General features: G+C 33.4%; 1 protein-coding gene across 1 annotated transcript; it reads right to left on the reverse strand.

The window, feature by feature from the left end:
• Positions 1-5493: 5493 nt before the first annotated feature.
• LOC127105327 (urease accessory protein G) lies at positions 5494-8829 on the reverse strand. Its single transcript, XM_051042503.1, has 4 exons — positions 8243-8829; positions 6872-6993; positions 6692-6796; positions 5494-5870 (listed from the first exon to the last, which is right to left on the reverse strand). The coding sequence occupies exons 1-4, from the start codon at positions 8751-8753 to the stop codon at positions 5787-5789; spliced, it is 822 nt and encodes a 273-aa protein (XP_050898460.1). The 5' UTR covers positions 8754-8829; the 3' UTR covers positions 5494-5786.
• Positions 8830-13082: the final 4253 nt, after the last annotated feature.

Here is a 13082-nt window from a genome sequence, read left to right on the forward strand (position 1 = left end):
AAGATCCATTCAGACGGACATCTTTATCGATTACATTTACATCTTTCAGATATAATCCACATGAACATCCATTCCGACAAGCACTCTGATATCCTCCTAATGGTGGCATCTTTAAGCCCATCCCAAACATTTATTGCAAATACAACATATACAAATATTGTCAGACATAGCCTAACGTACGGTTCATTCTGATTCAGCCTAACGTATGGTTCCTCCAACTGTTCCAAAACGGTCTAGCGTACAACCCATTTGGATGTTCATCCCCTCAGATACGATCTAGCGTATGATCCATTCTGACCTTTATTCCTCAGATACTACCTAGCGTGCGATACATTCTGAAACGTGGTCTAGCGTACGACTCCCCTTTCATCCTCAGATACAGCCTGATGGACGGCTCATTCTGCGACTCAGATACGATCTAGCGTACGATCCATTCTGATCTTTCATCCCCAGTGAAATCACCCGCCTAAGGGACGGCTCATTCTGCTATTCAGATACGATCTAGCGTATGATCCATTCTGATCCTTTATCCCCAGCAGGGTATGACCCATTCGGATCCTTATCTCATCAGGTTCAGCTCACCCTAATACCACCTAATGGATGACTCATTATACGGTCTAGCGTATGACCCGGCGTGGCAACCATGTCTTCAAATTGGTCTAATGTACGACGCACTCTGAAGCTCTCATCATCGAACTTCCTGGATGACATCTTTAAGCCCATATCCATCAAGACTAATTGACAAGTGCAAATTTTTGGGGCATTCTAAGTGTTCAATAATCTTCCACCTCCAAACCACGAATGGCGTACATACCATTCTAACTCTCTCGGTTCAAGAATATTGAACAGGGGCAGCTGTCATACCCCAAAATTTGCCCGTTAATCTTGCAAGACATTTTTCAAGGCACTCTAACTCATTTTTCAAGGCATTGATCTTAAAGGAACAAAGACCCAGCACACAGGTGGTCAAATCCAGAAAATGGCTTAAAATGGCTTGCTCGCTAGGCGAGCCAAATCATTCGCCTAGCGAACTCTTCGCTGCGCCACTCGCCTAGCGAAGCTTGCGAATACCAGAATTTTTGGGCTTCATTCTGAGCCCATTAGGTCACAAAAAACTATTATAAATACCAAGACCTCATTCAGAAAAAAGGGGGGGTCAGATCAGTCAGAGAAAAGGACAGAAGGAGACGGACAGAAACCCTAGCAAGGAAACCCTAACAGAAGCAACCGAGCAAACCCTGGAGGCTAACCAAGAGAATTCAGAGCAACCCTAAAGGAAACCCTGAAGGCAACTCATCTGCACAAAGGTTACCTCCGTCCAACTCAATCCGACACCAAGAGTGATCTGCCAATTCAACGTTGCAATTCAATTGCAAACAGGTTTGCACTACAATTACCGCTTTATGCTCTTAATTTACATGTGGCATTATGATTGAATTTATGAAAATATCTTAATTTTTGCATGTGGATTTAAGTATGCATGGATGTCTTGAATGTTTAACCATGTAATTTCTGTAATGGATGCCATAGGGTTTGGAGCTCGATGAAATCGTACTGTTCGTAAATTCAAAACCCGCAGCCGTTCGCTAGCACATCGCTAAGCGAACCTGTAGCGAGTGTTCGCTAAGCCCTCGCTAGGCGAGGCAGCAGCGAACGTGACAGTCGCTGACTTTTCTGTTCTGATTTTTGCTCATCTGACATGTTTTATCATAGCCATGCATTGTTTACCTGACCCTATTACTGTTGTGATTCCTTTTGTTTGGTGCAACTCTCGATTGCACCCTGATTTGGTATTCTGACTGTTTGCTGAATTTTATAAGGGTTCACATACTCCCGGAAAAGGTAGCTTGCTAGGTATTCCACTTTATTTGTGGGATACCCTTGGGGAGATTCATCCTAATTACCTAATTGATTATAATGTGGAGATTCATCCTAATTACCTAATTGATTATGATATGGAGATTCATCCTAATTGCCTAATTGATTATAAAATATTGCCTTTGAATATGTGATCTTGGCCCTCTCTTTGTTGCCTTACGGTATTACGGTATTACGGTCATGTCCCGCGAATGTGGGGATACACTTAGCAAAGACCCTTCGATTAAATCATCATGTCCCTATAAGATAAATCATAGTCCCTCGAATGCTGCCGGCGAAAATATGATTTTGTCCCTCGATGACCCATCGTTGTAGCCTACGGTTAAATGATGATCGTCCCTTCGAATGCTAAGGTATCCTTACAAATGTTGCCTTCAATGGCCAATCGATGACCCTACGATGTCCCTTACATCCAAAGGACAAGACTACTTACTTCTCAATAGTAAGGACAGTTTTACCCTCATAAGGATAGGAAATCCCCATAAAGACCTGGGTAGGTATAACTCTTAATTGCTGACTCACAACTTAAAATATTTTTCACACCCCACAAATTTGCAAAATATCTATTAGAAAATCACCACTTGGCATACATTCGTACTAGGATCATTGCCAAGTTATATTTTTCTAAACAGCTTTCAAAATTAAACGAGATAAATACTTTGTATACATTCGTACGAGAATCATTACAAAGTTAAACTCTCTCTTCAAAACATTTTCTAAGCAGTTCACAAACACTTTTTTTTTCAGACAAGAAAAATAACATAAGTGATCAAGCAATTAAGAGCCCATGGATAACCATGGATACAAAGGGTGCTAACACCTTCCCTTTGTATAATGTACCTCCCGAACCCAAAATCTAATTAAGGTATTTCCTGTTCTTTTCCGCCTTTCCTTATTGGATAAAAGAAAAGTCGGTGGCGACTCTTGCTAATCGCGACATTTGCTTTCCAAAGCAAAAACACAAAAGTCCAGTTCACCGTATGACAATAACTATACGTTGGGGAAATAGGGTGTTACAAGCGTCACCCTCAACATTGACGCTCTGTTCATTATATTTGTTCATAAAAAAGCATCTCGTAATGAATTGGGTTTTTGGTATAGGTGGTTTACTAATGCGAGCTTCTTTAAAAACACCTTTTTGAGATTTTGGAGTTGGAGAATCCGAAAAAAGTTTGTCAACATGTTCAAAATAGGAAGAATACCACATCGTTGAATTATCAATTGGTGTTGGTTTGACCTTCTTAGGAACACCTTTTGTTTTTACCGGTTGGTACAGTGGCTTCAAATCAGTGATTGGATAAGAAATCTTCCTTAATTGCTCTTTGATAAGGAGTTTCATTTTGTCATCGGTTTTTAAAAATCTCTCTTGCATCACTTTCCATTCGATCAAGATAGAGATATTCGATTTATCGTCCTTCATCACACCATCATCATCAAACCTGGGCCTTTTTCCATTGAGTGCAAACCTCATCCATTCATATCAGGCTATCAAGTTTCCTCTTCTTTGAAATTAGAAAAGCACATGGGAGCCCATACGTTTTCCTAAGTGTGCAACCACACTATGAGCTATCAGAACCTACATTTTCAGCTCGTTTGGCTTAATGAAAAATAAAATTCAATTCTGCTCGAGATATGTTGCCGACCAACTGAGAATATAGATTGTCTTCGAACTTGTGTTCCAACACTATGATGTTGCGACCAAATGATGTTTATATCTCATTATATTGATTTTGGATCATTTGATTTACAGAGTCTCAATATCTACACAAATCACTCTTACTATTTCCCAACTAATTCTTCAGTGTGGCATGGGTAAACTCAAATCGGTTAGTTGTTGTATTTCTAAGGTGTCTAACCTTATTGGTCTAAGCACAAACAGTTTTTTCCTTTACTTGTTCCAGTAGTGGAATTATGTACTTGTTGGTCCTATGCATTGAATCAATGATGAGGATAGTAGAAAACGTGTTGAACAACCTTATGGAATCAGAATCATTCCAAAATATATCTGGATTGGTTACTCCATCCTCACACGTCCAGTACCTCAATACATAATTATTATCATCCAGAAATTTCAACAATTGTTGCATTTCAATTTTATCCCCCATCAACACCTTGTTATTAATGATCCAAATATTGTACACTTGTTTGATATTTGAGATATTTTTTGATATTTTACGTTTCAAAGTCGCAAGTATGTTTTTCGATTGCATCATATTCAATGTCATGTCTGAAATGATTTTCTTCTCTTCCGGCATGAGGCAACATGCAATTGAATGACCGACTAACTTTTCACACATGTCATGGTTATGTAAATCACATATCAGATTAAATATCTATTTTTTTATTTGACAAAAGATAACCACGCAACTTAAAGGGACACTCACATTTTCTTGAACCGATGTCATCCCGTTTGAATTTCCGGAGAGGAGTTCTTTACTTCCCACTTCTTTCGCATCTCATTATCACAAATACAACTCTTTTATCTGAACCATTATTGGACCGTCCGATTACAACATCAAACCCCAATTTGGATACATCCGTACGAATCCATTGAAGCATATGATCACGAAATTCAAACTTTTGTCCATTTGTAAATTGAGTGCCAACATCTATCTCCTTCACATCAACACGTTTGGCATCCGAGATACAATATATTTGGGAAAAACATCGTGGTGCATCATATCTAATGCAAACAATATAACAAGTGGAAAATAAAAACATACAAACTCCGAAAATGCACTTCTTGAGGTATTCATACAGAATTCGGAAATATTTCATGACGCAACATAATTTTTTCAACAGCAAAATAAATAGGCGGAAAATGAAAACATACAAACTCCGGAAATGCACTTCTGGAGGAATTCATACAGAATTCAGAAACATTTCTGGACACAACGTAATTTTTTCAACTGCAAAACAAGATTAATGTAAATAATGAGAAATGAAATAAATATTCTTTACCTTAAATTCTAGTTTTTTTCCTCTCTTTTTGATGTGATAAAACCCAAGACTGGAGTTTTGGAGTAAAAAACTTGATTGAGAATGGAAATGTTTTTTGTAAGGGTTTTGAGAAAAAATTGTTATGGACTTAGATCGTGCAGATTGATGTTTTATTAAAAATCACGTTTGATATTTTCGAAAATATAAAGATTTTCAAATTTCCGCTCTACAATTCCGAAAATATACTTCAAAAAAAGTCATTGGATTGTTAAATTAAAAATAAATTGTTATGGTGAATCTAAAAATCATCTCCGAAACAAATTTTGAAAAAAATATGGGATGAGTCACAATTCGGACGTGTTTCAGTGAGGCACATAGTGCATCCGGAGATACATTTCCATGTACCGGAATCCGAATTACATTAATAATAATAGTAATCCAAGGGAGTTCAGTTCATACGCCTGTTAAATCGAACACACAAAAATTAATACTTAAGTATGTTGACCCCCCCTTTTCTGAAAAATTATCACTAGTTGTTCCTCTTCATACTCTTTTGGTTAGTTTAGTCTTATTTTTTCTAATTGGGAGGAACCAACTGTGATCATTTTCATAACAGAGACAAAACCAGTAATTACCCCATTTTGGGGGACAAACATTAAATATACTGGATTACCATTGCACACCAAACACAACAATCATGCATGCCTTTATTTTATTCAGAGATCTAGATGTCAATTCGCTTAACATGAATGAAATCAGTTATTTGGCCTAGTAGCCATTGCCATATGCCATAGTAGATACTCACACACATTGATTAGGTCCAAGGTAGTAACATGATTAGCAAATAGATACTTAACAATAAATGAAAAGACAGCGGGCTAGGCTCCGCTCCTCGCTCGAGCCACCAGCTTTCTTAGATGTCATTCCTGCTGACTAATCTGAATCTAACACCGTTTTGCAAAAACATGTCAACGGCGTTTCTTCCCGGTAGTTGCCTCCCATGCCTGTAAGACATGATTCACAATTTCTTCCACCCCAACATTGTGCTTCACCTGCACATTGATGTCGAAATAAAGTAAACTTAAGAGAAGTGAAAAAATGACGGGCTATCGTCATTCGAAAAACAAGACAGGTCATTTAAATAATGTGGTTAGGATGATAGAAACTGAAAATCAGAAAAGAAACAAAAAATCCCCGTGCTATTATGAGGTGCGTGATTTCATTGAATACTGCATAACTCACACAAATGTGTTATTATTTGCCTTAAAGATGTTACAAGGAAACACAACTCGCTCATAATACTTTGTTTCCTTCCATATTTTGAACCAGCTAAATAGTTATAGAGGCAAAAGTAAAACTTGAGTAAGAAAAATGCTTCATATAAACTTTGACGCACTTCTATAAATAAAATGAGATAAACACACACACACATTCAATGCCATATAGCCAAGTTTCAATTATAAATCCTATTCCTCACACCCTTGCCATTATAAATACTCATTCACACCCTTGCCGGTGGCTTATTTCCTATTCAGAAAACAATTCTATTTTAGTATTTTTGTTGGATATGTGCATATAAATAACTATATTTCTCGAAGTAGAATATATGAACTTTTGCATTTACTTTTGCCGAAGTAAATGCAAGAGTTTAGATGACTCAATAGTGTTAATATGGTGTTAACTTAGGAATTGGATTCCCTACAATGACATATCCTCCGTGTCAAGTGATCGATACCATCTCATCTTTTATTGAACCATTGATGTGCTTACTGTGTGACTGATAGATTTCCAGACTCTAGAGAATCCAAATTTTGCTGCATATATTCCCAGCCACAAAAGGTGCAAGAAACACTAGAAAAAGTTTTTAACTAACCTGAGCAAATACAAATGGCCCGCCGTCTCTCATCCTAAGAGCATCGCGCTGCATGACACCCAAGTCAGCCCCAATTGCTTGTGCAATATCAGTCTTGTTAATCACCTGGAATCAAGTCCAATTACTTGCATCGATCAATTTATGAGTGCCACAGACAATTATGCAGCATATAGCACTTACAAGGAGATCAGCTTGTGTGATTCCCGGACCACCTTTCCTCGGAATTTTATCGCCACCAGACACATCTATGATGTAAATAATATAGTCAGCCAGTTCCCTGCTGAAATTAGCAGCCAAGTTATCTGCACAAAAAACTCAAGTCAACATCCAAACTTTTTGGTATCAAACTCACATAAGGATAACAGCAGAGTCACTAAATCGTGGTTTTAGTTCCTGAAATTTTAGTCTTTTAAATTAATAAAATGTTATCTAAAACTGAAAATCATAGATCAAATTAGTCCATCCACAGTAATTTCAAGAACTAAACTGACAGATCCAAATATACTAACAATATGATCAAAGTTTTTCCAATTTCATACATCATTTTTGTCAAGCTTAAGTGAAGAACCCGCGATCGAATCCAGGCTAAAACAATTATAAGTCAAACTTTACTTACCTTCGGTCAGAGAAAAACAAAGACATCATCTTGGTAAATTTAAGGGGCAAAAACTTTGGATGATGCCAATAGTTTAAGGACTGAGTATGTGTTTGGTTCTGCGGTGAGGACAATTGATTTTAAGTGAATTGATTCCGGCTAAAAGTGAGTTGAAGTTAAAGTGATTTATATTTGGATAAATTCTTTCAAAAATGAGTTGAACGGTGAGTAAATTTCAGTGTAAAAATCACGTTTAGATTTAAAAGCTACAAATACTAGCTTCAAGTAGAATCAATTCTAGAAAGCATAATCAATTCTACTCGGAAATAACCAAACATGTCATAATCAATTTTACACATCCATAATCAATTCTAGTTGCTCAAAACGTGAAACCAAACATACACTAAATTGACTATTCATTCAGTGGATAAGGGGCCAGTTTGTTTTAGCTTTAGAAAAATGGATTTTTTCTTTGTATTTTTGAAAATGGATTCTACAAAAATATTTTTCAAAATATTACAAGTTTTTTTAGATTTATTTTTTACAAATTAAAAGATTGAATTGTTCATTCTATAACATAAATATACATTATTGAAGATCAAAACATAGTCAAAATCACAATTTTTTCAAAAAATTGTATCTTAAAAATGATTTTTATGAAAAGCTATTTGAAATAGCTTCAAAATTAAGTGATTTTTTAAAAATTTGATATCCAAAAAAAGTTTCCATAAAATGATAAAATACCTAAAATAACATTTTAACCATAACTATTCAAACCAAATTTTCATTTGAAACTTTTATGAAAAATTTCTTTATAAATTTTTTTTAAACTAAAATATCTAACATTATAAAAATCATTTAAAAAAAAAACCAAAACAAACAATTATTCTAACTGAATTTGAAACACATGAAGCAACTAAAAACCCTAATGAAGTAATTACTACTAATAATAATACCTCCTCCAGATTCACAGAGAAGTAGATCAGCTTTATAAAGATTCGAAAGTTCCTCAAGCGGACCAAGATTAATACTAATATCCTCACGAATCGCAGCATGAGGACAACCACCGGTTTCAACAGCACGAATCCTTTCCTCCGGAAGTGCTTTGTGCTTCACCAAAAACTCACCGTCTTCTTTCGTAAAAATATCATTCGTGACAGCAGCGAGACTGTAACGATCCCTTAGGTTTTGACAAAGCGCTAACATCAAAGCGGTTTTGCCAGTACCGACGGGTCCACCAATGCCGACGGTGAAAGCTCTTTCATTGAAATCTCTGTTGATAAGAGGTTGAGCTCTTCTGCTGAAGAATCCAGGTGAGTAGATTGGTTCGTGAGAATGCGGTGCAAGACCGTCGTGGCTGTGGTAGACTTTCCCGTCGGCGCCTACGAATGAACCGTCGTGGTGACCGTGCTTGTGGTCATGGTGATGGTGGTCATGGTCATGTGTGTGCTCGCCTCCAGAAGCCATTGTTTGTATGTTACCAAACTAAGATTCTCTCAATTTTGAATGCTACTCTTATTTTCATTCATATTAAATAAAGACCTGCTAAATTTAACAAATATTATTTTTTTTAAAGTTATTATAAAATTTTGTTAAGTTCAAAGATAACCTCAAGTTTAACCTACATACAAGACTAAAAAAATATTAAACATAAATAAATTTGATTAAGTGGCAAGGGCATCTATGTAATAGGAAATTTTTTAAAATATCGAGGGTATTATAAATAAGACAAAGATAAGTTGAAATCAAATTTCATTCATCTTTCTCACTCGAAAGAGATGATAAGGGAATAATAGGTTACATTATGAGTTCTTCTTGATTGCATGCAATTTCATCCCACAATCATTAAGTAACTATGAAGATGTAGAATTATGCATGACCAAATCATTGAATTGGGATAAAACAATACGAGAGAGTTTGCCAAACAGGAGTGGTCGAATTTAAAGAAGAATAAGGATTGAACTCATCATGGACGATCAAGCTTGTGAACATTGAGACAACATCATCTTTACCGTCATTTTCGTTAACGAGGGTTTTCTTGTGATCCTTAATCTTAAATGGGTCATGGTTGTAAATTTTGATTTGCATGTCATAGATTAGAAATAAATGATGAAATTGGTTGTGTGAAATCGCATCTAAAAGATTTGAAATGTATGATAAAATTGATCGTGTAAAATTGCATGTTAAGGAGGAGTATTTGATGTATGTAACAATGATTGTACATGTTGGAACCCTAGAATCTTGATAGCTTAAATAATGATTGTATGTGATTAGATGTATGAGTACAACTGTAATTGATGTTGCAATTTATCTTAGATGATTTGGATTGATTTAGGATCGAATTGGTATGGTTGAGAATGTTTTGGGAGTGAAATTCTACAACATGTATTTATGACACCTTGTTGGTATTCATGACACCCTGTTCTGACATGTTGTTCAACAAAGTATGATATTTTTATTATATTTTGAATTGTGATTTACTCGAGAATCTATGAGGTATTTTTAAAATATGTTTATATGCATCCTCATTGACAATTCTCATTTCTCTCGTGTCTTTGTGAATAAGTTGACTTAGTAGTCTTCTAGATTACTTCCTTCAACTTCTTTCTTAGATATTTCTGCGTAGAATTGTTGTACAAGTGACGTACACAAAATATTTGTTAAGCATCCAACAAAAACTTTTCCATATAAGGCAATACACCTTTTAGGAAAAGATAATCAAGTTGTTAAAAATAGCATAAAGTTGAAGAAACATAAAATTCTAAGTAATTACAATCTTTTGTAAAGTATCATAAAGGCCGTCTACAACCTTTGTCTTGTTTACATCTACGTTTTATTTTCCGTCAGCTTTTTCCTTAATGTCTCTAATATTCTTTTTAGGATTATCTTTTAAAAAAATCTAAATTATTTTACTTAGCATCTTAAAATTTTAAGCTCTACCATTAATGTGAATGCTCATTACCTTCCTCAGTTGCCACATTTTCTCATTCAGTGACTTTGCATAATAAGCATTTCATAAACATCCTTCTTTGCACATAACTTTCACCCTTTTCTTAATATTTTTTTTAACTTTAGATTTCTTACATACAATATTATATGTGTTGTGTTTGCTTCCTTAAAATTAGAATTTGTAGAAAAATAAGTTTTTAATTCTCACTTATAATCTACCATATTTTTTCGCAACTTAAAGCATTGCATTTCTTCATATTTGGTTCATCTCCCTCACTAGATACACAACAAAATTTTAATTACTCATTTTCATCTTCACTCTCATTTAAATTTTTATTGTATTTTATCTTATTATTGGGCACTTATATATCCTTAATAAAATCTAACATATTTTCATATCATCTTTCAAAAATTCGTCATTGCATTCCTTCGAGTCTTCAAATGATACATTCATTGCATTTTCATAATTAAAATTGATTTCATCACTGTCATCATCACATTTAGTACCAACAACCTCTTCATCATTCGATTCACCTTATAATTCGTGCATGTTTTGTTCACTTACAACATATGATTATACACTTACTTCATTCACTTCAACAACCTCCTTAACACACGCCTTTTCATCATTCACTTCAGCTTTTTGGTCATCCATATTAGTTGGGTTATTTACCCATGATTATACAGACACTTCATTCACTTCAACAACCTCCTTAACACATGCTTTTTCATCATTCACTTCAGTTTTTTGGTCATACATACTATCTGAATTATCTTCCATATTGATTGTTTCTTCATACAGTTTGAAAACAAGATCCTTTTCGTTAAGGTTTATAACATCCTTAAGGTTTACAAGAATTATATCTTTTTCCACTATATGGCCATCAAAGAACTCAGACCATGATAATGGATGTTGAACAAATACCTTAACACTCAATTGAATCTTAGATGATCAATAATGTCTTTGACGCCTTTGTCACCAACCCATATATGCATACGAAATGTAGGATCCTTGTACCACATAGTTCCAACTTCCTTATCCCAATTCTCTAAAAATGTCTACCATCTAAAAAAACTTTTTATTATCAACATCACATTCATCTTTGATATAGTCCTTTCATACTTAGACATTTCTTCATCTACAAACGATCCTCCATGATGAATAAAAACATGAACAAATACTTTCACTGATGTCATAGTAACAACATAATGTTAATTGATTCAAACACATATTAACAACCATAAATAGTACTTAAACATGATATGAACCCTACTTCTCATATTGGAATCCAATATTCTACAACCCTAGAAATCATACATTTAGAAACCTCCACAATAAACCCTACATTCGAAAGTTGTACGCATTAAAAAAACCCAGATTTAGAAATCCAAAAGAAAACCTACATTCAAAAATTCTCATAAAAAAATCTAAATTAGAAAGAAGCAAAATATAGGGACTTATGAGGAATAGAGTAAAACTTTGTCTTCTTCATCTCTCTCGTATCATTCTTTACCTCCTCATATTGCATTGTTCTTCTTTGTCTTCTTCTTATCGTTTGCCACTTGATTTTTTCGTTCTTCAAAAGTTTTGTGTTATATCCTCAACCAATCTAGAGTTTTATTTTATAAATTCATGATTTGGAACCTAAATGTTGCCCACCTTACATGTTTTAATGTATACTTAACTATTTCAAATACCACATTAGTGATAGTTATACATGTTTGTTGCCTTTGACTAATAAAATTGATAAAAAGACCAATATAATACGTTTGAACAATTGAAGATTTAAATTATCATTTTTAAGAAATATGATCAAAAAGAATCCGAGTAATATATATATATATATATATATATATATATATATATATATATATATATATATATATATATATATATATATATATATATATATATATATATATATATATATATATATATATATATATATATATATATATATATATATATATATATAACTCGGATTCAATACTAACTAGAGATGAATATTTGTCTCAAATGATCCAAACTACAATCACCTCTTATATTTAATCTATTAATAGTAGTAGTAATACTAATGATATTTAAGTTGTCTAAAGATTGATTATAATATATTATGTTTAAAAAATTTATTCATAAGTTTTAAATTTTACATAGTGTGGGTATAAAATATTTTATACTATCAATAAATTATAATCAGTCATTCATTACAGATATTAATTTTAATCATAATTATTTTTAAATTTATAATGCAAATTATTGTAATTTGTGGATGGTATAAAATATCTTATATATTAACCGTATATAGCAATTGATTTCGGTAATTTTATGAGCTTGAAGTGTTTTTTACATTTATTTTTGTTTCACATGGATTGGTGTCATAGTAAGCTATTAGTTAAATGAGTTTAATACTACTATACTAGTTTAGAGGATAAGGTGTAGACAAAATGAACATAAGACTCACAGATTTTGTAACCATGTGATTGTACTTTTATTGAAATATGTGATAAGATGACAGATTTTGTAACCATGTGATTGTACTTTTATTGAAATATGTGATAAGATGACAGATTTTGTAACCATGTGATTGTACTTTTATTGAAATAAGAATGGTTTAACGGTAATATGAAAGTTTTACACTATCATTTAAAAAATAAATATTTAAATAATTTTTAATTGATTTACATTATTATTATTATTATTATTTTTCTCAATAATAATGAGTTTAAAATACACTATAAAAAAAAGTTTTAAATTGTCATTTAATAGGAATATATCAATACATATCATATCATACAAGTAATTTAAATTTTTCACTTTGACTTTGTGGGATACATGATTGTCATTAA

Source organism: Lathyrus oleraceus, chromosome 7 (genome assembly GCF_024323335.1).
Source record: "Lathyrus oleraceus cultivar Zhongwan6 chromosome 7, CAAS_Psat_ZW6_1.0, whole genome shotgun sequence".
Classification (NCBI taxonomy): Eukaryota; Viridiplantae; Streptophyta; class Magnoliopsida; order Fabales; family Fabaceae; genus Lathyrus; species Lathyrus oleraceus.